The 22,032-nt window shown below is 47.2% G+C and overlaps 8 protein-coding genes across 8 annotated transcripts; 5 read left to right on the forward strand and 3 right to left on the reverse strand.

Moving 5' to 3' along the window:
- Nucleotides 1–368: 368 nt before the first annotated feature.
- BDV38DRAFT_275836 (Acyl-coenzyme A:6-aminopenicillanic-acid-acyltransferase 29 kDa subunit) lies at nucleotides 369–1,653 on the forward strand (the record flags this gene model as incomplete). The annotated part of the gene is made up of 4 exons (XM_032058095.1): nucleotides 369–404; nucleotides 467–641; nucleotides 706–857; nucleotides 943–1,653. 4 exons carry the CDS (start codon nucleotides 369–371, stop codon nucleotides 1,651–1,653), a joined length of 1,074 nt encoding a protein of 357 aa, XP_031907636.1.
- A 1,623-nt stretch (nucleotides 1,654–3,276) lies between these two features.
- On the forward strand, nucleotides 3,277–4,376 carry BDV38DRAFT_275837 (uncharacterized protein; the record flags this gene model as incomplete). Its single annotated transcript, XM_032058096.1, has 4 exons — nucleotides 3,277–3,498; nucleotides 3,553–3,743; nucleotides 3,799–4,013; nucleotides 4,078–4,376. The coding sequence occupies 4 exons, from the start codon at nucleotides 3,277–3,279 to the stop codon at nucleotides 4,374–4,376; spliced, it is 927 nt and encodes a 308-aa protein (XP_031907637.1).
- Nucleotides 4,377–4,613: 237 nt separating this feature from the next.
- BDV38DRAFT_16337 (uncharacterized protein) lies at nucleotides 4,614–5,845 on the forward strand. Its single transcript, XM_032051828.1, has one exon. It carries the CDS (start codon nucleotides 4,813–4,815, stop codon nucleotides 5,509–5,511), a length of 699 nt encoding a protein of 232 aa, XP_031907638.1. The 5' UTR covers nucleotides 4,614–4,812; the 3' UTR covers nucleotides 5,512–5,845.
- A 1,018-nt stretch (nucleotides 5,846–6,863) lies between these two features.
- On the reverse strand, nucleotides 6,864–8,262 carry BDV38DRAFT_288572 (aminotransferase class I/II-fold pyridoxal phosphate-dependent enzyme; the record flags this gene model as incomplete). Its single annotated transcript, XM_032061064.1, has 3 exons — nucleotides 6,864–7,247; nucleotides 7,299–7,441; nucleotides 7,494–8,262. 3 exons carry the CDS (start codon nucleotides 8,260–8,262, stop codon nucleotides 6,864–6,866), a joined length of 1,296 nt encoding a protein of 431 aa, XP_031907639.1.
- A 496-nt stretch (nucleotides 8,263–8,758) lies between these two features.
- Nucleotides 8,759–12,861, forward strand: BDV38DRAFT_16376 (uncharacterized protein). Its single transcript, XM_032051834.1, has one exon. It carries the CDS (start codon nucleotides 9,491–9,493, stop codon nucleotides 12,524–12,526), a length of 3,036 nt encoding a protein of 1,011 aa, XP_031907640.1. The 5' UTR covers nucleotides 8,759–9,490; the 3' UTR covers nucleotides 12,527–12,861.
- Nucleotides 12,862–13,207: 346 nt separating this feature from the next.
- BDV38DRAFT_16448 (putative sugar transporter) lies at nucleotides 13,208–15,566 on the reverse strand. The gene is made up of 2 exons (XM_032051846.1): nucleotides 15,251–15,566; nucleotides 13,208–15,111 (listed from the first exon to the last, which is right to left on the reverse strand). Exons 1-2 carry the CDS (start codon nucleotides 15,317–15,319, stop codon nucleotides 13,537–13,539), a joined length of 1,644 nt encoding a protein of 547 aa, XP_031907641.1. The 5' UTR covers nucleotides 15,320–15,566; the 3' UTR covers nucleotides 13,208–13,536.
- A 58-nt stretch (nucleotides 15,567–15,624) lies between these two features.
- Nucleotides 15,625–17,260, reverse strand: BDV38DRAFT_288575 (RGase A; the record flags this gene model as incomplete). The annotated part of the gene is made up of 4 exons (XM_032061065.1): nucleotides 15,625–16,160; nucleotides 16,228–16,429; nucleotides 16,485–16,523; nucleotides 16,631–17,260. 4 exons carry the CDS (start codon nucleotides 17,258–17,260, stop codon nucleotides 15,625–15,627), a joined length of 1,407 nt encoding a protein of 468 aa, XP_031907642.1.
- Nucleotides 17,261–19,442: 2,182 nt separating this feature from the next.
- On the forward strand, nucleotides 19,443–20,798 carry BDV38DRAFT_275842 (TDT family transporter; the record flags this gene model as incomplete). Its single annotated transcript, XM_032058097.1, has 5 exons — nucleotides 19,443–19,465; nucleotides 19,514–19,909; nucleotides 19,966–20,262; nucleotides 20,313–20,598; nucleotides 20,652–20,798. The coding sequence occupies 5 exons, from the start codon at nucleotides 19,443–19,445 to the stop codon at nucleotides 20,796–20,798; spliced, it is 1,149 nt and encodes a 382-aa protein (XP_031907643.1).
- Between the last annotated feature and the right edge of the window lie 1,234 nt (nucleotides 20,799–22,032).

A 22,032-nucleotide genomic window follows, 5' to 3' on the forward strand; every position in this document is an offset into this window, starting at 1 on the left:
TCGAGAGCTCCTGATTGGTGTTGAGGGTTGCCAAAATGCGACCCTAATCGAGAAAAGTCTGCAGAACGCGGAATATATGGATTTATTTAAATTGAATACTAACTAGTAGTGGATACCTCGTGTTGAGCTCCACTTGGGTCCGGACAAACAAAGGCCATTTTAGCCTACCGATCTATCAAAGGCTATCTTAGGCAAAGCCCCATTCAAGTATACTGGGCACCCTCATGCTACAACATTGGGCCTTGAGTTGTAGTAAGGTGGACCGACAAAACAAATTAATATGTCTCAACGCGCATTTCCACCGCGATAATCAAACTCAAGCGCTACGTTTTTCATCTTTTTCTGTCCAACTACGGCCCACACCCAAGATGCTTCAGGTTACTTGCCAAGGCACCCCTTTCGAGGTAGGTCTTTTGCTGAACGTGGCAACTCTTCATGGAATCAGCTAAGTTCTGATCCGGTTCAGATTGGGTACCAACATGGCTCGACCGGCAAAGCTGTGATCGCCAAATCCATTAACTTCGCCGTCGGTCTCATCCGAGGGAAAACCAAGAAGACGGAAGACGAGCTTAAGCAGATTCTCGCGGAGCTGGGAAGCGTGATTGAGAAAAGATGGCCCAGATATTACGAGGAGATTCGCGGTGAGTGCCGCTTCTGTCTTCTTACCTTCTCTATCATGCTGACGGGGACTCGTGAAAACCAAAGGTATCGCAAAAGGCGCCGAACGCGATGTCTCCGAGATTGTCATGCTCAATACCCGCACAGAATTTGCGTATGGCCTTGTCGAAGCCCGTGATGGCTGTACCACCGTCTATTGTAAACTTCCCAATGGGGCACTACAGGGCCAGAACTGGGATGTACGTCAAGACATTGCTCCTTCTCAATCCCATCTTGTCGAATCGGCCGCTGACATTTGCATTTCCATTCTCTCCTGAGTTCTAGTTCTTTTCCGCCACCAAAGAGAATCTGATCCAGTTGACCATCCGTCAGCCCGGCCTGCCCACCATCAAGATGATCACCGAAGCTGGAATTATCGGCAAGGTTGGATTTAACAGTGCGGGAGTTGCCGTCAACTATAATGCTCTTCACCTTCAAGGTCTTCGGCCCACTGGACTTCCTTCGCATCTTGCCCTCCGCATGGCGCTTGAGAGCACGTCCCCCTCCCAGGCCTATGACCGGATAGTGGAGCAAGGTGGAATGGCTGCCAGCGCCTTCATCATGGTGGGCAACGGGCAGGAAGCATACGGGCTGGAATTCTCCCCAATCAGCCTCCGAAAGCAGGTGCTCGACGCGAAGGGCAGGCTAGTGCACACCAACCACTGCTTGCTCAGCCACGGCGAAAATGCGAAAGAACTCGACCCTTTACCGGACTCGTGGAGTCGCCATCAGCGGATGGAAAATCTTCTCGACGGGTTCGATGGTACCAAAGAGGCATTTTCCCGTCTCTGGGAGGATGAAGACAACTACCCTTTTAGCATATGTCGAGCATACGAGGAAGGTAAAAGCAGGGGCGCCACTTTGTTCAACATCATGTACGATCATGCCCGCCGAGAGGCGACTGTGCGTTTTGGCCGGCCGAAGAACCCGGATGAGACGTTTGTCTTGCGGTTCGACGATGAGGACAAAAGGTCTGCGCTCAATGCTAAACTCTGAAGGGCCTCTTTTGACTGACCCCCATTTGGCAGTGCTGTATCCTGAACACTCTGCATATAGCTCAATCTGACCATTTGTAGTATATAGAACGATGAAGAAAAGCTTCAAAAAATAAGTTATTGGGGTACTGGACACATATCTTCTATCACTGCCTAATCATTATATATAAGAACCGTTCATTTTGAATCAAATAATCTTATGCCTAAAGTGCTAGGTCCAGGGCAGGAATGAAGAAATAAAAGAAACCTGCACAAGGACTGTGATGATCGACATGACGATGAAGAGCATAATCCGGGTTACGAAACGTTGGGTATCTTTTCCATTTTGTACGAAAGAATTGCAAGCGTAGAAGAAGTGCCATCATCTGCCATAGGAGAGCATAAATGCCTACAACATACATGTACATACCTACTTTGATGAGATTGTGCCACGACGGGAGGCGACGTTATCCTGAAGTCATGTACAGATAGTACTGCAATCTTACCCGATGGCAACCGGTCAAAAGGCCTAAAGTGACAAGGCTCCAGGCAAGTGCAAAGCTATCGGGACATACTTCCTGACCTTTAAGGTGTGGTTCATGATCCTGTATGGGGGACTGACATTATTGGCGAAAGAGCGCATGGGGAAATGTATTGGAGTAATTGGGTCAATCAGATTCCAGAACCCCCAATTGGCTATATGAATATTTTGCTTGACAACATCCGATGGTAGCCTTTCCTCTTCTGCCGCTTACGCTTCCCCACATTTTGGTTCCATTATTGTGCTATAAGCGTAGCTTTATGTTCTGTATATTGTATTGTTCTTGTTTTATGATATGCTATTCACGATGATGCCCGTGGTTCAAGCTATCATAACGTTTCTTCAGAATCCCTTTCTTTGGTACGGCCTTGGTATAAGGTATTAGTGCTCGACATTGCCTCACAGATCCCCGCGGTTCCGTAAATAGAGGAGATGAAGGAGGGTCTGTACTGGTGAAGGTCATGGACGGAATACAGGAATCGCTTATTGATGCTATGATTTCACCAAGTATGCCACGATCTAATAGGTACATACACCAAGCAGAACCAGAATGAGTTGTGAAGCCTGCCCCATATTGCTAATAGTTACAATGGCTAAAGATCACTATATGCACTCACGCTGCTCTAGGTACCCGACTCCCCAGCTTTAGAGATTCCTTGACCATGGTAACTTTGGGTACTCGAGTTGCAATTTTGTTGAGTTATCATCTATAACATGTGGCATCTTCCCTCTGCCGGTTGGGGCAACCCAACACCTTCCTCATCCTATCACCTGACGTGTCTGCAAATACAGAGCTACGGTCCCTAAGTGATGAATTGACTTCAGACATTGGCGTCTAGGCAGTTCCACACCTATAGTTGACGTATGTTTGTGCCCAATCCAGACATATCTTTTACTCTATTTTGACGTATGCTCGGGTATAAGTTCCATGGCCGGATCATACCCTGCAAACATGAGACGCAAACGTTCAGAAAACAGTGGCTATATATACCAGTCAAAATATCCTCTATTCTAGCCAATTATTCTTTATCTAAGTCCTCTCAAATCTTCATAATAAACAAGATCAAAATCAACAGCAGATATCTCCATTCAAGCTCAATCGTCATGTCTTCTCTTGGAAGCACCGATCTTGCCGGTCTGACCACCGATGACAAGAACCTGTACCTTTTCTACCAAAGATCTGGCTACATTGTCGAGGCCTTCTCTGAGGAAGGTGGCCCTCCCACGCAGACATCTGTGCAAGTCGCGGCAGACGCGCAGAGTGGCGGCTCCCCTTTGACTGCCTACTTCGTCAAAGAGGACATGAACTATGACAAACATTCCACGGTATGAATACACCAGAGTATTGAAAATTGCAGTCCTACTAACAACAACCCCTAGATCCACATGATCTATCTCAACAAAGAAGGACACTTGGTTGAAAAGGTCAGACGGGTTTCTTCGGACAAGTGGGAAGACGCGCCCAAGCCTCCGGGCCATGCCGCAGAAAACTCACGGATCACCAGTGGTGTATCCCAGAGGGGCTTCGAGCGGGAAAGCTCCCAGGGAACCCAGTTGGTGTTCTTCGTAAGGTGCGAATTATACCATAGACTATCCATCATGTTACCAGTACTGATGGAGTAACAGCCGTGAGGAGCATGGGAAGTCACCCATTACTGAACTTCGCCGGGACAATAAGGGTAACTTCCACCTGGAGCACGTACTTTCGGACGAGCCCCTCTCGCTTCCTGGAACGCACCTCGCATGCATTGTTACTCGGGAGAACGTGGACCTGTATCACCAGGATCATGACAAGAATATCAAGTGGTGGAGGTATGAGGCCGAACGCAGGCGCTGGGAGAGTAAGTTGATACCTCCCCAAACCCCCTTATTTCTAGCAAGGCTGACCCTCTGTCCCTTATCTAGACAAGGGAAAAGTGCTTGAGGGCAGCAGAGTCATGGTCAGGACTCCGTTGGCTTCTGTACACTACGAAGGCAAGAACCACATTCTCTACGCCGATGATCAGATGAGACTGCGGGACTACGTCGACGGCAAAACTATTGATGTTGTCCGGAGAGTCTATGGGGACGCTGGAATCAATGCCATGGTGTATCGCAACAAGATCATCTTGTTCTACAAGATGGTCGAACCCGAGGGAGCGATCGGCACTGCGTCCTTCACGGAGGGCAAGTGGAAGGAAGAGGGTATTTTCATCAAGCCCTGACGGTCGGAAGAGGATATTTCCACCCACGAAATTCGTCATGCCTCCTTGATTTTGCTTGCTTTGCTTTGCTTTTTTGGCTTTGCTTCCTTGACCTTCTTAGTGGCGTTATACTAATGCTTTTGGACGGTTAACTCTGTTGCGCCTTTGCTTTTGCTTCGTCGTAAAGCTGCTCACAGATTGGAAAAACTTTAGGTGTTGAATTCTACTCATTCTTTGATCTCTATCTCTATATCACTGCAAGATATGTGCGTATAGACTAGTTCTTTGTCGGAAAGGGGACGTGTAGAGAAAATCCTCACTATTCACCCACCTGGGGTCAAGACGGAGAGGATATTCACTTTGTTGGTTGACAGGAAGAGCTGTGGAAACACAACAGGGCGCATGAACTGGCCTGGACTCCGGTAAAACACAAGTTAGCTTACTTGCAAAGTTCTCTATGGAACAGCTTATCGATCTTCTTTCTTCTCTTTTCTGTATCTATAGATCACTCACATCTGCCAAATTGGAGTCAGGGAGCAATGCAACCCATAGCTCGATCCAGGCAGAAAATGTAATGATCATCTTACAGAACGCAGATAAGCCCTTTGCTGGTTCCAGTGAGGAATCCAAACCCCCAAAAAAGTGCAAGACGTCTCAAAACCAAGAGTTCCGCATCTTAGTTTCTGCAAGCCACCTCACCTTTGTGTCGTCAGTCTTCAAAAGCGCCCTTGATGGAACTTGGAAGGAGGGCATTACACTCCGCACTGCAGGCTCAGTCAATATCACTGCGGACGGTTGGGATCTCGAGGCCTTTCTAATTCTGTTGAGAATCTGTCACTGCAAGCACCACCAAGTTCCTCGAACGGTTAGCCTTGAATTACTTGCAAAGATCACTATTTTGGTGGATTATTATCAGTGCTTCGATGTCCTGCAATTTTTCGCGGATACGTGGATTGAATGCTTAGAGCAGGACTTTCCAACACAATACTCGAGAGACTTGCTGTTATGGGTGTGGATATCTTGGGCTTTAAAGCTGCCTGCTCTCTTTAAACAGGCAACAAGGATCGCTATAAGCCAAGCCACGGATTCAATTCCGGCACTAGGTTTACCAATCCCACAGAAAATTATCGGTAAAACCAGTTGCGCCGCTGCTTGACAAATAGCTACTGATAGGCCCAATAGATAACATTAACAGAAAGAGAGAAGCGATATATCCGTATATATTTGCCACGCTAGATGACCTTCAAAAATCTCTCATTGCGGCAGAAAACGGTTGCTCTTCTGGATGCAGGCCAATTATGCTTGGTATTTTGATTCTACAGAGGCATTCGAATGGTTTACTCACACCAGATGACACAGCACCTCTTGTAAGTTTGTAGGTTGGTGACCTTATGACAAAAGTAGGTGAACTTAGTCCCCCAGCATGGCATCCAGGAGGGAATTACTTTTCTAACTGTCATGTGGATATCTTGTCTTGCATGATATCAGAACTGAAGCTAAGCCTCCGAGGTCTTGATCTTGAATACCAAACAACTTAAGGTCATTCAAGAGCGGGCTTGCCTTTCCTTTTCCGTTCCGGATGAGCAAACAACATTTATGAGTTTCCTTGACCTGACCGTTTACGTGATGCCGCATACCTATATGGCGTCATTGCGACCTGGTCCTTTATTTGAAATGCTTCTTTGTTTATTCTTCCCCTAAGTTTTTCTTTTCGGCTTGGAGTACGCTTTTCACACCATATCTACAAGCAGTAACAAAACAAGTGAATGCAGACAACTTAGGAGAGCTCACTATCACATTCAAGTACTTCAATAAGTAGAGAGCTTAGATGCAGTATGTCAGGGTGCATAGTTCAATTTCGTGCCAGTGGAAGTTACTTAGGCCAAATACAATCAGTCCCAAGAGTGCCTTCCTAGGATTATTCCTGTAGAGATCGACATGCCACCACAAAAAGGGTTCAGTCCAATCTATATTCGAATCGCAGTTACGATATTCAAGCCAGTCTCTGCTATGCTGCCTTAGACGTGAATCCAGCATATAGTATGAATGCTCTATTACGGTCCATCTGACCAAAGTTCCTTTTAAGTCACCAGGGCAACTGGTGAAGCGATGTAGTGAGATCCAAATACTAGCGAACACCCCCAGAGTATAATCGAATGTTTCATATGTCACGAGATGAATCGCACATGACCAATTTAACTAAATATACTAAGAACTCAAGGTTTATCCTTACTTCAACTCTCATCCAAGCACCAGTCCCTCCAAAGCTTAAATCGACTCAACCCATGGCATTTTGAATTCAGAGGATGCTTCAAAACCGAATACCTGCCTGGTTCACCCAAGTTACTGCCCAAGACTGCATTAAGCTTCGTCAAATCCGCTATATCCCCAATTTTATTTCACGGTGGCAATTGGGTAAACACATGGCACGAAAACAGAAAAATAGAAAAACAGAGAGAGACACAGAGAGAAAAGAACTTTTTTCCAATATCTAACTTGCACAACTCCTCACATTAGGGCAGGTCTCGACTTTCTCTCATCAAGTCTCATTTGCCCCCTGGCCCACTCTCTAAGTAAGCGAACAATTCCTTCGATCTGGCCCTCGGTATTGTCAGCATGGATGACAATTCGAATTCGATTTTTGTCCTTAGGCACCACGGGAAAGTTCATTGGGTTTACCCAATACTTGCCCTGATGTAAATGATGTGCCAATTCCTTCGCCTTCCCTGGCTGGGTCACGATTGCAGCTATGGGGGCTAGGAAGGGCTCCGATCGCCAGGTCTTCTCGGTCGGAAGATAGAAAATACCCTTTTCTTTTGCATGCTTCCACTCAACGCTTGTCGTCAGTGTCTGGTAGAAGAACTGCAGGTTTTTCTGCAGTCGGCGTCGACGCTATGATATAGAGTTAGCCAGTTAGAGCCTGGTATAAAAGGTTAAACGAACCTTTTCTCCCTCCTCACTGGCTAACAAATCATAGCCAGCTTTCACGGCTAACACGGTAAGAAAGCTAGGAGCTGTGCTAAAAATGACGCTGCGGCCATAGTTGAGGAGCGCGAGTTTAATTGTTTCGTTGGCCAATAATACCGCTATTTTCTCTCGTTAGATTCCAGATACAAAGCACGACACGATGGTTCTTACCCCCTGTCGATCCTAGTCCTTTCCCGCAAGTCTGGAGTCGTAATCCAAAAACATCCTCCAGCCCATAATGACAGATGAACCCCGAGCCATTTGGTCCGACAACTCCATTGGAGTGCGCCTCATCGATTGAAAGCACATAATTGCCCCGCGGCAGAGTGTCACGGACAACATTCACTATCTCAAGAACTGGAGTTATGTCACCATCCACGCTGTAGAAAGATTCCAGTGATATAAAGACTACTTGTTTCCCTTCAGAAACAGCACGGTGCCCAGCTTGGATGCCCTTCAGGCAGTCTCGCAGAGATTCACAATCATTGTGTTGGAATGGGACAGTCGTGGCTCGTCCTCGTCTCATGCCGTCATGGATGCTTGCGTGTACAAATTCGTCGTAAACGACAAAGTCACCAGGCTGTGGGATTGCAGACCAAACGGCTACATTAGCATCATACCCCGAGTTAAAGAACATAGCCGACTCAGCACGGTGGAACTGAGCCAAGTCACGTTCAATGTTTTCTAGATACTGCTTGGTACCGTCTAAGATTCGTGACGAGGTGCTTCCGATAGTGAAGTTAGGGTGTTTCCGAAGCTCGCGCAAAAATGCCATCGATAGAGCACCAGAGGACGACAGAGAGAGGCTGTCATTAGAGCTAAAATCTGTCATTTTAGCCAGAGTAGCCGCAGAAGGAGGGTCAATAAGTCGACCCTCCTCACGACGGTTGTCCAGCGCAGCCTGGAGCTTATGGCAGAGAATATCGAGTCCCGCACTCATATTGTTGTCTTAATGATACCTGCTTCTATGTGTGCGATACTTTGCAGCCTGTCTACCTTTATATAGTAGTACTGGACTGCATCACAAGCAACAATCTTTCCGGTACATTTAACTTGATTGAAATCGTGAGTACTTCATAGCGTCACATCCTGCTGAGTCCTGGGACACCAACCTGATCGTGTCATATCTTTCGTGGCAAATCTCACTGAAGGCCCCATCACGTGTGCCATTGAGGCATGTCGGTGACCTGATAGGTTCAAGTTTTTCTTGTATCGGAGTAACGGCACCAGATGACTGTACTCACGGGCCCGTGCCCTCAACACGCAATCCTGTTGTCAATATCCAAGATCCTAGCAGGTTTTTCAAGCATCCCTGAAAGTGCTTGAAGTCTAGACGTTAATTGCTCATGTGGCTATCCAGTGATCGTAGGGAATGGTGCTCTCTATGTGACATGGCGAACCCACCATGCAGCTCTCGGAACTCAATATAAGTATTTGAGGAGACAACAGACAAATCAGCTCTCACACTAAACGAATCACCCCCACAATTCTTCACCCCCCCCTGTTTATTGTGAATGTACATCCAGGAATAAACTGTATAACATCATAATAGGGTCATAAAGCCACATTCACTGCATTGTGGTATGAGAGCTATTACTGATGGATCCAAGAGAAGGAATACTAGATCAGCAAAGATATGTTTGGGTCCTAGGCTTGGATCAGCCTGCTCAAGATCAAGCAAGGACTGAGAATTACGCACGACCTAGCTCTACTCATTTCCAGTCGCACTACAAGACTTAGGTCATATGCCTCATTTTCCTACACTCCCAACAAGTGTGCCCCCCTAAAGTGTTGTAAGTCCAAGACTATGAGGCTTGATTAGTCTAGATAACCACAGCAAACTTCAATATGATAAGTGTGGAAAACTCAAAGTCGCCTGGCCACCACATTGGGCAGGAATAGTGACACCATCAGAAGTTGAATCAAGAAAACGAGCAATAATAACAAGAAGCCGGTAGGGTAGCCTTGCTTCGTCATTTTATCTTACGGCATAGTGAGTCATATCAGCCATGAGGCGCTGGATGAGGCGCGAGCATTAAACTATCAGTTATCAAATGTACTTTGTGTAAGTGCATTGCCAACTCAGGTACGTTGTATCATCTAGTTGCAAGGTCAGTAAAGCTCAGCAAATTCTCATTCAACTTTACTTTCTATCTTACAGCCTTGCAATGATGGAACAAATTATTTATGATCATGCTCAGCGAACCCCCGGTGCAACCGCCATTATTGATGGAGCATCAACCCTCACGTACGGTGAACTGGTTGCTGAGTCTAAAACTTTAGCTCAGACACTGATGGAAGAACTTGAGATAGCCATAGAGGAGCCAGTTGGAATTCTACTCGATCCAGGGAGGTTACAAGTCGTTGCTCAACTTGCTGTCCTTCTGGCTGGGGGCACCTGCGTACCGATTGAGCCGTCCTTTCCAGAAGACCGCATCACGTCCATGTTACAAGATGTCCAAGCTAAGCATCTCATTATGGACATTCCTGGAAGCCGGACGCTTCATGGATTCAATCATATCTACATCAGTCATATCAAAAAGTGCTCTAACTCTGTCGTTACCGATTCAAAGGTTGGCCCTCAGGTCAACCGGAGCCACATACTCTTTACATCTGGATCAACTGGGAAACCGAAGCCGGTACAGGTCCAAGCAAGTAGCATCTTGCACCTTGCCACAAAGACTCCAGTGACACCACTTTCTCCAGAGGACCGAGTGGCAGAATTCAATAGTCCTGGCTTCGACCTCAGCTTATTCGAGATCTGGATCACCCTGATTGCTGGTGCAACCATTGTGGTCACTCCCCGTCATGCGGCCACCGACCCGAATGCTCTCCCTGCGTTCCTTAGGGAGCAGAACGTAACTATCATCATTATCACTGCGGCACTATTTGAGACTATTGTTTTCACTTCCCCTGGGGCCTTTGAATCGTTACATCATGTTCTCACAGCGGGCGACGTCGCCAATACGCGGGCGATGAAGAACGTACTAGAAACAGGCCCTCCTCGCCATCTGTGGAATACATACGGACCTACCGAATGCACGACACTGACAACTATGTTTGAGGTGACACTTGAAGAAACCCACCGTGAACGGATCAGCATTGGACAGCCCGTGGGGGATATGGAAATCATCCTACTAGACGAAGATAAGAAGCCTATTGTTGACTGCGGAAGACGCGGGGAGATTTGCATTGGAGGCCCTCAACAATCCACTGGGTATTTGGCTCGGCCATCGGAGACTGAAAACTCCTTCATACATTTACGTAAACAGGATCTCGGGATCCCGAGAGATAATGATGATGATCTTATACGTCTCTATCGGACTGGAGACATAGGTGCATGGCAGTCTGAATCCCGTTGCCTCGACTTTCTGGGCAGGTCAGATACGCAGATCAAGTTCCGCGGATTTCGAGTAGAACTAGGAGAGATTGAATGCATCCTTCAGTCTCACGAGGAAGTTCAGGCAGCGGTCGTTGCTCGACAGCCCCCATTAACAACTGATGCAATGGAAGCATTGGTGGCCTTCATTATTCCGAAGGACTCGGACTCTGTACATCCAGAGGCCTTGAGGGACTGGGCTCGTAAACGACTTCCACAATACATGATACCCAGTGCTATGAGTTTCATGGAGAAGTTTCCTTTGACAGCAAACGGAAAGGTGGACCGCAGGGCGCTGATAGATGGCCGGCTTAAGATGCTCGAGGAACAGAAACCCCTTCAAAATGGCACTGAAGAGAAACAAGGCAAGAAAGCAATTCTTTCTGACCTGTGCAAAGATATTCTGAACATATCACAAATTCACGAACATGATGATCTATTCGATCTAGGAGCCACGTCACTCCAAGCCGCGACGCTTCTTGCGTTGATCCAAGATCATCTAGGATGCATGGTTACGATGGAAGACCTTTACAGTCATTCTAAATTATCAAGTCTATCACGGCTGATCGAACTCATGGAGTCTGGGGTCTCATGCAATGCACCTGATAACACACGGCTGTGGTTAGAAGACGTAAGTCGAGTCGATGATATTGAACTAATTCCCCACTGGGAATCCGAAGATGAGGGAAGGGTGTTTATCACAGGGGTGACCGGCTTCGTCGGGGCGCACTTTCTTCACCATTTACTATGCAGATCATCGGTCAAGCAGGTCGCTTGCCTGGCTCGCTCGAAGCAGAATGTGAGTGCAGCCACCCGGATTCGACGAGCCCTGGAACGCTACGACTTGTGGGCAGATTGCGCGGAACACGAGCAAAAGCTTATAGTTCTTGACGGTGATCTGTTCGAGAGCACTCTAGCCTTAGGAACAGAGCGCTTCACATGGCTAGCCAATTGGGCATCTATAATCTTCCATATCGGGGCTAAAGTGAATTTCTGTGAATCGTACCGCGAACACCACGGACCCAACGTAATCGGCACCTATAACGCGCTCCGCCTGGCCGCTGCAGGTCGTCGCAAAGCCTTCCATTACTTTTCCTCTATCGACGCTTGGGGACCAACCGGCTTCATCCTGGGAACCAAGGAGCTCTACGAAGATGAACCCTTGATGCCACACAGCCAAGCCGTACGGTATGACCTAGGGTACTCAGGCAGCCAATGGACAGCTGAATCGATGGTACGTCGCATGCGTGACCGAGGTTTACCCACCGTCATCTACCGGCCGGGGTTCATCATCGGCGAGAGCGTCACTGGACATAGCAATCCAGACGACTTTATGTCCCGGTTTATAGTCGGTTGCATCCAACTGGGCACATTTCCTAGACTGGACCAACGGCTAGAATATGTGACACTCGACTATGTGATCTCCGCTGCGATGCACATCGCCTCGTCCAATGAGAACCTAGGACGATCTTACAGCCTTCTATCCCCGGATCAATCAAAATCAGTCACTGTTATAGATACCTGCCGCGTTATCAACGAGGCAGGGTACCCAGTGAAGATAGTCGACTACAATGACTGGGTCGAGCAGGTCTTCGCAAAGCAACGACCGGATGGACCCCTGGCGTCTCTGTTACCGATGTTCCGGGAGCGTGTGCTCGGACGATTGACCCGTTGGGAAGTTAGTCAGTATACCCCGTATTATCGATCAGATAATACGGTCGAGGCATTGAAGGATCGGCCTGATATCCAGTATCAACCCTTGGATGCTCCGTTGCTGAAGAAGTACATCTCATTCTGGAACCGGAAGGGATTCTATAAGGTGTGAAACCAGTTTAGGTATGAAATTCACTCATCCTTCTCATTGATACACTACTGCAAAGGTTCGTCTACATTTATATCAGAATGGAGTACTATCAATTGTCAACGGAGCTTCCCTTTGTTATTCACTCATTCTTTCCAAATTATATCACTCAACGAAAAGAAAAAGGAAACCCCGAAAAAGAAAAACGACATCAGATAAAATTGCCAAGTCCATGGAAGAAAGTCCATGCAAACACATCCCCAGAATGTACCTTGCACATTAATCCATGCTATTTCTTCGTCTCTACTTTTAGAATTCCCTGGTCAGGGAAAGTTAGTATAATAAATGGCCCTCATCCGACGCATCATCAGTAAAAAACACTATTGGATCTTATCTGGTAGAGTCAACGTCTTGGTGAATTTACATTTACTCACGTAGTCGAGTGAGCGTGCCCCAGACACAAAGATAGCTTGCGTTCTCTATAATTTTACTGTTTGTGTATGCTTCTCTACTAACTCGAGTTGGCAAGAATCCTCCAGAAGGGTTAAAAACACGGAGTTCAGACAGTCTTGTGGTGGTGAGCGGGGGAGTATAATAACTGACATTCCTACCATTTCATTATAGTGGGGTTTTCTTTTTCTTTTTTTTTTTTTTTTTTTTTTGTTCGAACGTTAAGGCCTGCTATCAGATGGGGAGGTTCACACAGCCGAATCTATATCTAGGTTGAGTAGACTGTGTTAAGGAATTTAGTATTCATTTTCCAGCTATTAATTCACTTTTGTATCCTAGATGGTGAAAGACAAAGCACCTTCGAACTGGGACAATCATTGTGAATGTAGTGAGACAAGGTCTCTGTTTCATTGTCTAGCGCTTGAAATTGGCCATACGATCTCATGAAATCCGAGAGTAAGCATTATTAACTATCCATCAGGGGAAAAGATATGTTATGTGTGGCGATCGGCCTCTATAACTGACCGATCGTCCCGAAAATTCAACATCCACGTTAACAAGGGGTAGATGAACGAGAAAAGAATCTATAAACTCGACTTCCCTCGCGTTTCGTAGGGAATAAGCAACACCAAGAACCCTGCAACTAAGAACAACACTCCACTCACGTACACCGGGCTCGTCGTCTGTACGGTAGCGAAGATCGCGATAATGGGGGCCAGAATGCCTCCCACGCGATTCGCGGCACTAACCAATGCATTGCCCGTCCCGCGGTCTTTGGTTTCGAACATCTCCGGGGTGTATGCGTACAGCACGGCGTACAGCAGACTACTGGTGAAGCTGTAGGCGCAATTCCAGCCGAGAAGTGCTTCCGAGGTTGACGCCGTCGTCGACGCCAGGAGAAACGTCCCGGTCGCGATGGCAGCGAAAGTGAGGGTTCCCTTCCGGCCCAGGCGGGGGAGTTCAACCATAGCGCCACCGACAAGACTACCGGGAACGCCGACAGCCGCGATGATGAGAGAGTTGCGGTAGGTGGTGTAGGTGGAGCCGTCGCCAAATTGGACGCCCCGGGTTTGTTGGAGGTAAGGCAGGAAGGCATTATAGAGGGGGAAGCCGAGTCCAATGAGAGTCCAGATCAAGATCATCAAGCCGGTAGACCAGGCACGCAGCGGTGTGTTAAAGAGTGCTCTGACGTGCGAAAAGCTGAGGGGTTCCATCAGCATGCGCATCTGATCCGACGTGCTGAGACCCTGGCGCGGGACATGCTGCTCGTCTTCGAGGGTTATTAGTTCATCCAGACTTTCTAGTGACAGATCCGACGTTTTTCCGTTGCGGCGAGCAACCTCATGGACTACAGTCACAGCTTCGTGATTGCGACCCTTGCCCATGAGGTACTTCGGGGACTCGTAAAGTGTGAAGAAGAGGCAGCGGACGATACACATGAGAAGGGCCAGCCCGCCCATGGTGATGAGGAAATACCGCCAACCCATGTTGTTGTCCCTGGTGCAAGTTTCTGCCGACGCACAGGTCAGATTGCCCAGTAGCGGCCATGCAATCAAGTTTGCCAGCAGCTGTGCCAGGGCCCAGTTAACGGACAAGACGGTCAGCAAGTATTGATGTGATCCCGGCAAGAACTCGAGAAAAATGGCCGAGTCCACCGGCAAGTTTCCACCCACGCCGACCGACCATAAAGCCGCAAAGACGCCAACCGCCGCGAATGTAGGTGACCCGGCAGCTGCCAGGCCAAAGACGGCGGTGATGCCGATTGTAAGATTGAAGGCCCATCGTCGGCCGAAAAAGTCGCAGCTGAAACCCCAGAAGAGCGCCCCGATCAACAGTCCGATATTCTGGGCGAGAGTCAACAGAGGCGGTTGAGCGACGTCAAATTCGTAAGATATAGGCACGAGGATGAGTGAGGTGACAATCGGCCACAAATTATCACTGGCCCAACCAAACCCGATGACGGCGAACAGCTGCCACTGGTATCGGCCCATTCCGATATCCTGAAGGGCTTGGTTCAGTACATCGGCGTTGGCTCGGTAAATGGACGTCGCAGCGCCATCGTACGACGGTGGCCGCGGCGAAGAGGGAGGGTCGGGTTCGTCGGCTTTGGGCGTAGAGTCGTCCATGGTGGGGAGGGGTGTATAGTCTATCATCGATCTCTAAAAGTCGAATGAGTAAGGCAAGTCACTCGGGCAAGCAATCGCCCTTACACGGGCGAGTACATGGAGGTGAGAGGAAGGGAGGATAATGCTGGGTACAACGGGGGTTCTATCTACAAAAGTAAAATGCACGACTCACGTTATTTTGAAGACGCATCTTGGTGGGTGTGGTATTAAATGACGGAATCAGCCGCTTCGATGGTATCATTCACAGTGGGATTGGATGCTACTCTTTCATCAGCCGGAGTTGCATTGCAATGGCAACCAGGAAATGAGGTGGACTACATCGGTGACGGTTTTAGTCAGACTTAAGGAGGGAACGAGAGCAATAGAGCACGTAGATGTTTTGATAGACTCCACATGGATCGAAGTCGCATTGAAGAAGGTACAAGAAGTACTCCGGACTAATGGATTAAAAGCAGCAACTAAGAAAAGAGAGTCGAGTTGACTTCATATCGTCCCCGCAAGAGGGAGGGAATCTCCACCGACCACACTTAATTAATAATTAATTAATTAATGGGACCCGCGACGGTGGCGGAAACGAGAGGCCGTGGCGGTGGATGATGTGGCTGTTGCGGCACTGCCTGAGGCAGCCCCCGCCAGGGCACTGTAGGGCGTGGCACCAGGGAAAAACGACGTGGGGATAGTCGGAATCGGGATCGAAGCGTCCGTTCCGAATGCGGTACTTAAATCATTTGACATGCTGCCTGCATCGGATCCCGTCGGAGCCGTGGTTTCAGTGATGGTTGTGCTATAAGAAGACGTTCCATCACCATCCTGCAGACAAAATCCGCTTCCAAAGCCATTCTCACAGCTGTAGGTCTGTTCATCGCCCGACTCCGTCCACAGTGCAAAGTCTTCAATAGTGATATCAGTACAAGGTGCCTTTTCAGCACATACAATCTTAATCGGCCCTCGTGCCGCACCGTCTTCCTCAGTACCCTTCCAGTTGCGCACTGTGATATTGTTCAGCTGCACACCGTCTCCTGATACGGTGCTCATGCTGCTCCATTCACCGTCAATGTCCAAGGAGTAGGCATTACCATGACCTACGACATCCCAGCCATTACTATTAGTATGCGGCTCTGCCGGTATGAGAAGGAGCGCAAAACATACCGATAAAGTTCTCCAATACCACGTTCGAGACACTTCCACTACCGCCGTTACTCTTAATCATGTACATCTGGTTAGATTTCCAGGTGTAGACGTTGCGGTACACCACGTCGCTGATATTGGTGTCCGCACCCAGCGATCCCATCGCACAACCTCCACTCCAGTTACAGTAGATATTCTCGATCAGAATGTTCTTCGCGGGACTCTGTAATTCTGTCAGTGATATAAGCTGTTGTGCGAAAGATACCGGGAAAACCAACCTTGACTGTGACACATTCATCCTTGTTCGTCACCTCCACCTAAACGCATATACCATTAGCCGCAGTTTCAAGGAAATCATCCAAAACAAGATGGACGAAGAAGCACCAAAGGGAAGAGAGAAATGAAGTAGGAAATAAGAACATACATCATGGACCCAAACATTCTCACTCCAAACATCAACCCCGTCCAAACCACCGGAGTCACCACCTCGGATAGCCATATTGTAGAGCTCTGCATTCTTACACGTATCCAAAGACAGATGGAAAGCTGGGGAGTCAACAAGCGCAACATCATGGACCGAGAAGTCTGTCACTTCATAGAACCGCAACAACCGGGGTCCGTCTAGACTTCCATCCTTGTGAAATTCGTATCCCAGTCCCTGAATCGCACCCTGGGATGTACTGCTGAAGAATTCAAAGTCCGATGAATGTTCGATCATGAACAGGTTGCCGCCGTCACTGCCAGTGCGGTAGATAATGCCGTCTAGCTGGATCGCGGAGGCTTTGCCCCCGGACAGCTTCAGCCTGGAAGACATAGCATAGTCGCCCGATGGGATGTAGACTACTCCGCCCTCGGCACAGTCGTCCCATGCCTTCTCAATGGCCGAGCCAATGTCGGTTTTCTTGTCGGCTTTGGCGCCGTAGTCTTGAACGTTACAGGTTTTGGTGCTCGCTTTGGAGCTAGAGGAGGTCAGGGGTCCGACATGGCCTGAGAGTTGGGCGTTGACCAGCAACGGGGAGAGGAGGGCGAGAGAGATAAGTGATAGAGAGTGCATTGTGATCATTTTTGGACTCTGTTTTGTTTGGTTCTTTGGCTCTGGTACGGCAAGACGGCCTTATTAGATGCGACACGGGTGCTCTCGACTTAAAATACCATTCCAGCCCCCTGTATGTACAGATATAATTCTACAAGGTCACGACTCCTGACAGCCCCATAGAGATCCTTAAAATCATGCAACGGGATATTAAACGGTGCAAGATCAGAGTAAGTGTTTGGAGCTTATCCCCTATTGTGGCGGATCATCTTTCGTCTGACATCGAGAACGCGAATTACTCGTTTATATGAAACAATAGGATGCGTTTGAGAATGCTTAGCTTTTAGTACATGATTCAGGGCAAAAGCAAAGGCTTTCAGAGGTGTAAAATATCACTGCCGATATTGATGCCGTTGGTGGATAAAGCAGGTGGATCCTCCACTGCAACTCTTAGGGTATCGGGGCGATGATCATGTCGGAGCTGACGCGCACGCGGCTGTTCGTCGTGTCAAATGGGCCGATCAGCGGGATTTTGGCACAGTAAAATCGGACCCAGGACTAGATTAGATGCAGAGCCCATGAATCGTAAAGGGGTGGTCTCCATCAGTTAAATCTAGACATAGTACAGTGCCTCTGCTATGTATGTAGATTGAGTGGTGGATTCATCAGCGATCTGTAAGCGAGATTAAGCAACGGTTGGCTAACGATCTCTGTTCGCTCTCTAATTGAAAGGCTTGCAGAGAGACGTTCTTCTACTCCGTACGCATGTCTTCGGTATCGGTATCATCCAACCGTGAAATCATGGTTATCACAAACCCGTAGCACGAGCCAATTAGCCTTACCCTTTTTACCCACAACAATCTCACCAAGAAGGCTTGAGTCCCTTTACGTTTATCCCAAATTTGCAAAAGTACATGCCAATTTCTCGCATTCGAGCTGTTCCTAAGCTAAGCTACTCAGTTAGACTTAGACTGAGTCTTCACTGCTGGGGATGCCATGGTGTGTCCATTGCCTTCGGCAAATCATTGTATCTAATGAATATGCTACAAAAGTGAAAGTCTGCTATTACTGTTGCGTGAAGTACAAGTACATAAACCATTCAACATCCTCCTCTGAAAACATGGTTATGTTGTTGGACAAGACCGCAGGGCAATTACTTACGATTCTACCCAGCGAAGAACTATAAGCTTGAGCAGCATCTTTAGCTGGTCAGAAGTAGATAATATGACACGGGGATATGAGCTGTTTGAGGCATGCGAGGCACTCTATATCTGGGTATTTGGAACGATGTAATCTCATTTGAAGAGATCGGAAAGTCTCGCAGTGGGCAATAACTTGTTGGTGAGACTAAGGTCCCCCAAGCCCTTCTTTAACTGCTGAGATATGAGTGCAATGTTATACACCTCATAGAACACCTCTCCTGGGGAGTTGTGTATGCATATATGTCATGTTATCACTCAATCGAAGGTGAGGAGATGAACCTCGTCTGAGGATGCACGGTCATATTTCGTTGCAAATAAATAAACATATTTCATGAGTATAGCCTGTGCGTCATCAATCAAGATGGGTAAGTCAAACTCACCACACGTCAGGGTAACTGTTTATATTGCGGCTAGGAGATTCTGAAAAGTAGTGGGTGGCTCCTCTAGGTACGTCTTTCTCTTCTCATTGGCTTAGTGCGTGTACCTATGGTCCTTAGTATACATCACCTTTCAGCGAGTAGACATGCGCCAAAGGGTCGAGAGGATATACAAATCCAGGCAACAAACTGATTCCGCATAAGATTCCTATTTTATAGATACCTCCCCTTATTACTTACATTTGCAGATTATTCTTTCTCTTCAGTTTGACCTCTTTTCGTGGTTCCCGCAACCGTCGCCGATGCTCTCGGCCGAGTTGTTATGTCATCGGATAAGATTATCATATAGAAATCCAAGAGTGAACAGCAATGACTCACAAACTAAGCTGTAGAGGTAAAACTGGGGCATCTACCTAATCTGTACATAACTCTACAAAGATGGTAGGCGTCATAAGTCCAATGTCAATGATTATTTTAGGTAACGAACGGGTGGCAACGGATGTCTCCGAGTCCATAAAACTCTCCGGCAACCCTCACCCAGACATCAAACAGCTCACTGAACATCGACAAATCGAGTCATGGATAGTCCAAACGGAAGTTTAAGGCAACCCCAGCTCACAAAACATGATATGGGCTGGAGGAGGGTTGTTCGCAATTTCACCCCTTCGTAAGCCCTGAATTCTTTCCGCAGGGAGAACATTCTTGTTAAACCTTGGATACAGGTGGTTTTCAGTCACGATGGGCACGGGCATCGTGTCAATCCTACTAAATACCCTACCCTATAACGGCGAATGGCTCTACTGGATCTCTGTTGTGATCTTCGCCTTCAACATTCTTCTCTTCGCGATAGGATGTATCATCACCGTCCTCCGGTACTCGTTGTACCCGGAGATTTTCACTGTGATGATTACCCATCCGGTTCAGTCTATGTTCCTCGGGACATTTCCAATGGGCTTTGCCACTATCGTCAATATGTTTTGCTTCGTCTGCGTCCCAGCTTGGGGTGAATGGGCCAAGAACTGCGCCTGGGGAATGTGGATATTTGATGCCGTCCTCTCTGTCATTACCGCTCTCTCACTGCCATTTTTATTGTACGCTACATGTCCCCCTCCAAACAGCGAGTTGAGTTACACTAAATGCATCCTAGGATGGCCCATGGAGGCGAAACGCAACTCTCCTCCATGACTGCGGTTTGGCTCCTCCCCATTGTCAGCTGTGTCGTTGCCGGATCATCCGGCGGCATTGTGGCGGGTGTTCTCTCCAATCCGCAGCATGCGCTCTGGACTGTGATCGTTTCATATGTCCTGTGGGGAATTGGACTTCCACTGGCCATGATGGTCATGGTGATCTACCTACAGCGACTGACTCTGCATAAGATTCCGCCCAAGGCGGTGATCGTCAGCGTTTTCTTGCCTCTAGGCCCATTAAGCCAAGGCGGTTTTGGGTAAGGGCACTTCTCCCCAGCCGAGTACATGCAGATGGTAACGTTGGTAGGATTTTGAAACTGGGTAAAGCGGCGCAGACCATTTTCCCTCAAACGCACACACTTCAGGCATCATCGGGCGACGTCTTCTACACGGTAGGTTTCCTGATCGCTTTGATTCTCTGGGCCTTCGCACTTGTCTGGCTGTTCTTCGCTTTAGCATCCATTGTTCGATGCAAGAGCTTTCCATTCAACATCGGATGGTGGGGGTTCACCTTTCCCCTGGGCGTCTTCGCCACCTGTACCTGTGAAATGGGCACAGAGTTGCCGTCGGAGTTTTTTAAAATTCTCGGGACGGTATGATCTCAGTTACGCTTCTTGTCAGTGAATTTCGCACTAATATCTGGTAGATTGTCTCGCTTTGTGTGGTTGTGTTATGGGTTGTTGTGAGCGTTGGGACGCTCAAGGGAGTGGTATCCGGACAGTTATTTGTTGCGCCGTGTTTGGCGAACCTGAAAATCAAAGAGGAGGACAAAGACACGACTAAGGCTGCATAGTAGATCGATAGTGTACAGTGTATTTTTGTAGGATCGGTTGTAGTATTTATCTATTTATTTTTTTTATATATATTTATATATTGGGCACCCGATCGGAATAGGATGCGGGTTTAAGTTGTATACTACTGTGTACATGCAATTAGCGAAATTGGTGGACAGAAGAAAATATTTAGATAATATATATAATTTCATAAATCCTAATGCACATTTAAGTAAAAAAATAAAATTAAATTAGACTACTGGGGAAGATAAGATTGGGTTTTATTCATGTTACATTCTGGTTCTCAAATTGAAATCTTTTTATTTTAATTTATTTTTATTATTATTATTTTTTTATTGTAATTTTTAATTTTTAATTTTTGTGTGGGTGTAGGTGTGTTGCGGTAGTTGAAGGTTTCGAGGATCGTGGATAATGCCTTCAACCACCTTCAACCAAGCAAGAAAAAAGTCGAAAAAGAAATGCACAGTCGAACCGGACATTTTTGCTAATATAAGCTTAAATGAAAGATTCAGATCTTATAGGCGGAAAGGGTCTGTCAGTGATATAATATGGAGATGTATTCTGAATTGTTTTATTTTATTTTTACTATTTCAAGTATTTAATAAATAATAAAAAAAAAAGAAAAATAATAAAAAAAAATATTATTGATTTATTTTAATTTTGATTTTTAGCCCATAGGACCTTATTCTTTAGTGCAGACCACAACCCTTTTCTGCTTCCGGAAATCTTTTTGTTTCGAAAAGAGAGAAAGAAAAAAAAAAGAGAGAAATATTCATCTCGACCCTGACACACCTCTTCTGGCCGAGATATCGCGCATTCCCTCCGCCGCCCTCAACTGACACGCCTTTCGTATTTTTGTCGTGACGGCAGTCCATCGAGTGGTGTGGCTGAGCGATGAATGGCCAGCATGGCCATTCATCACGTGATGCGGAGGGAAGCTAAAAAAATAAAAAATAAAAAATGGAAATTCAAAATTCAAAAATCGAAAAAAATCGAAAAAAGGGCGAAAAAAGAACCACGCCGGTGATCTTGCGATCCCAAACAAATCATCCGCTTGGCTCTTCCCCAGATTCCAGTATAGCTGAACATTTCTATCGAGTTGACGTTGGAAGAATCCCATTTCTCCCTGGGGAATCATCGTGTGCTCGTCCTCTGTTCCTTTGACACCGTCGCAGGTGGTTCGGGCGCAGTGGGTTTTTCTCCCCTTGTATTATTTTTGGGGGGTAATTTTCT

This window comes from Aspergillus pseudotamarii (genome assembly GCF_009193445.1).
Source record: "Aspergillus pseudotamarii strain CBS 117625 unplaced genomic scaffold BDV38scaffold_105, whole genome shotgun sequence".
NCBI classification, from domain to species: Eukaryota; Fungi; Ascomycota; class Eurotiomycetes; order Eurotiales; family Aspergillaceae; genus Aspergillus; species Aspergillus pseudotamarii.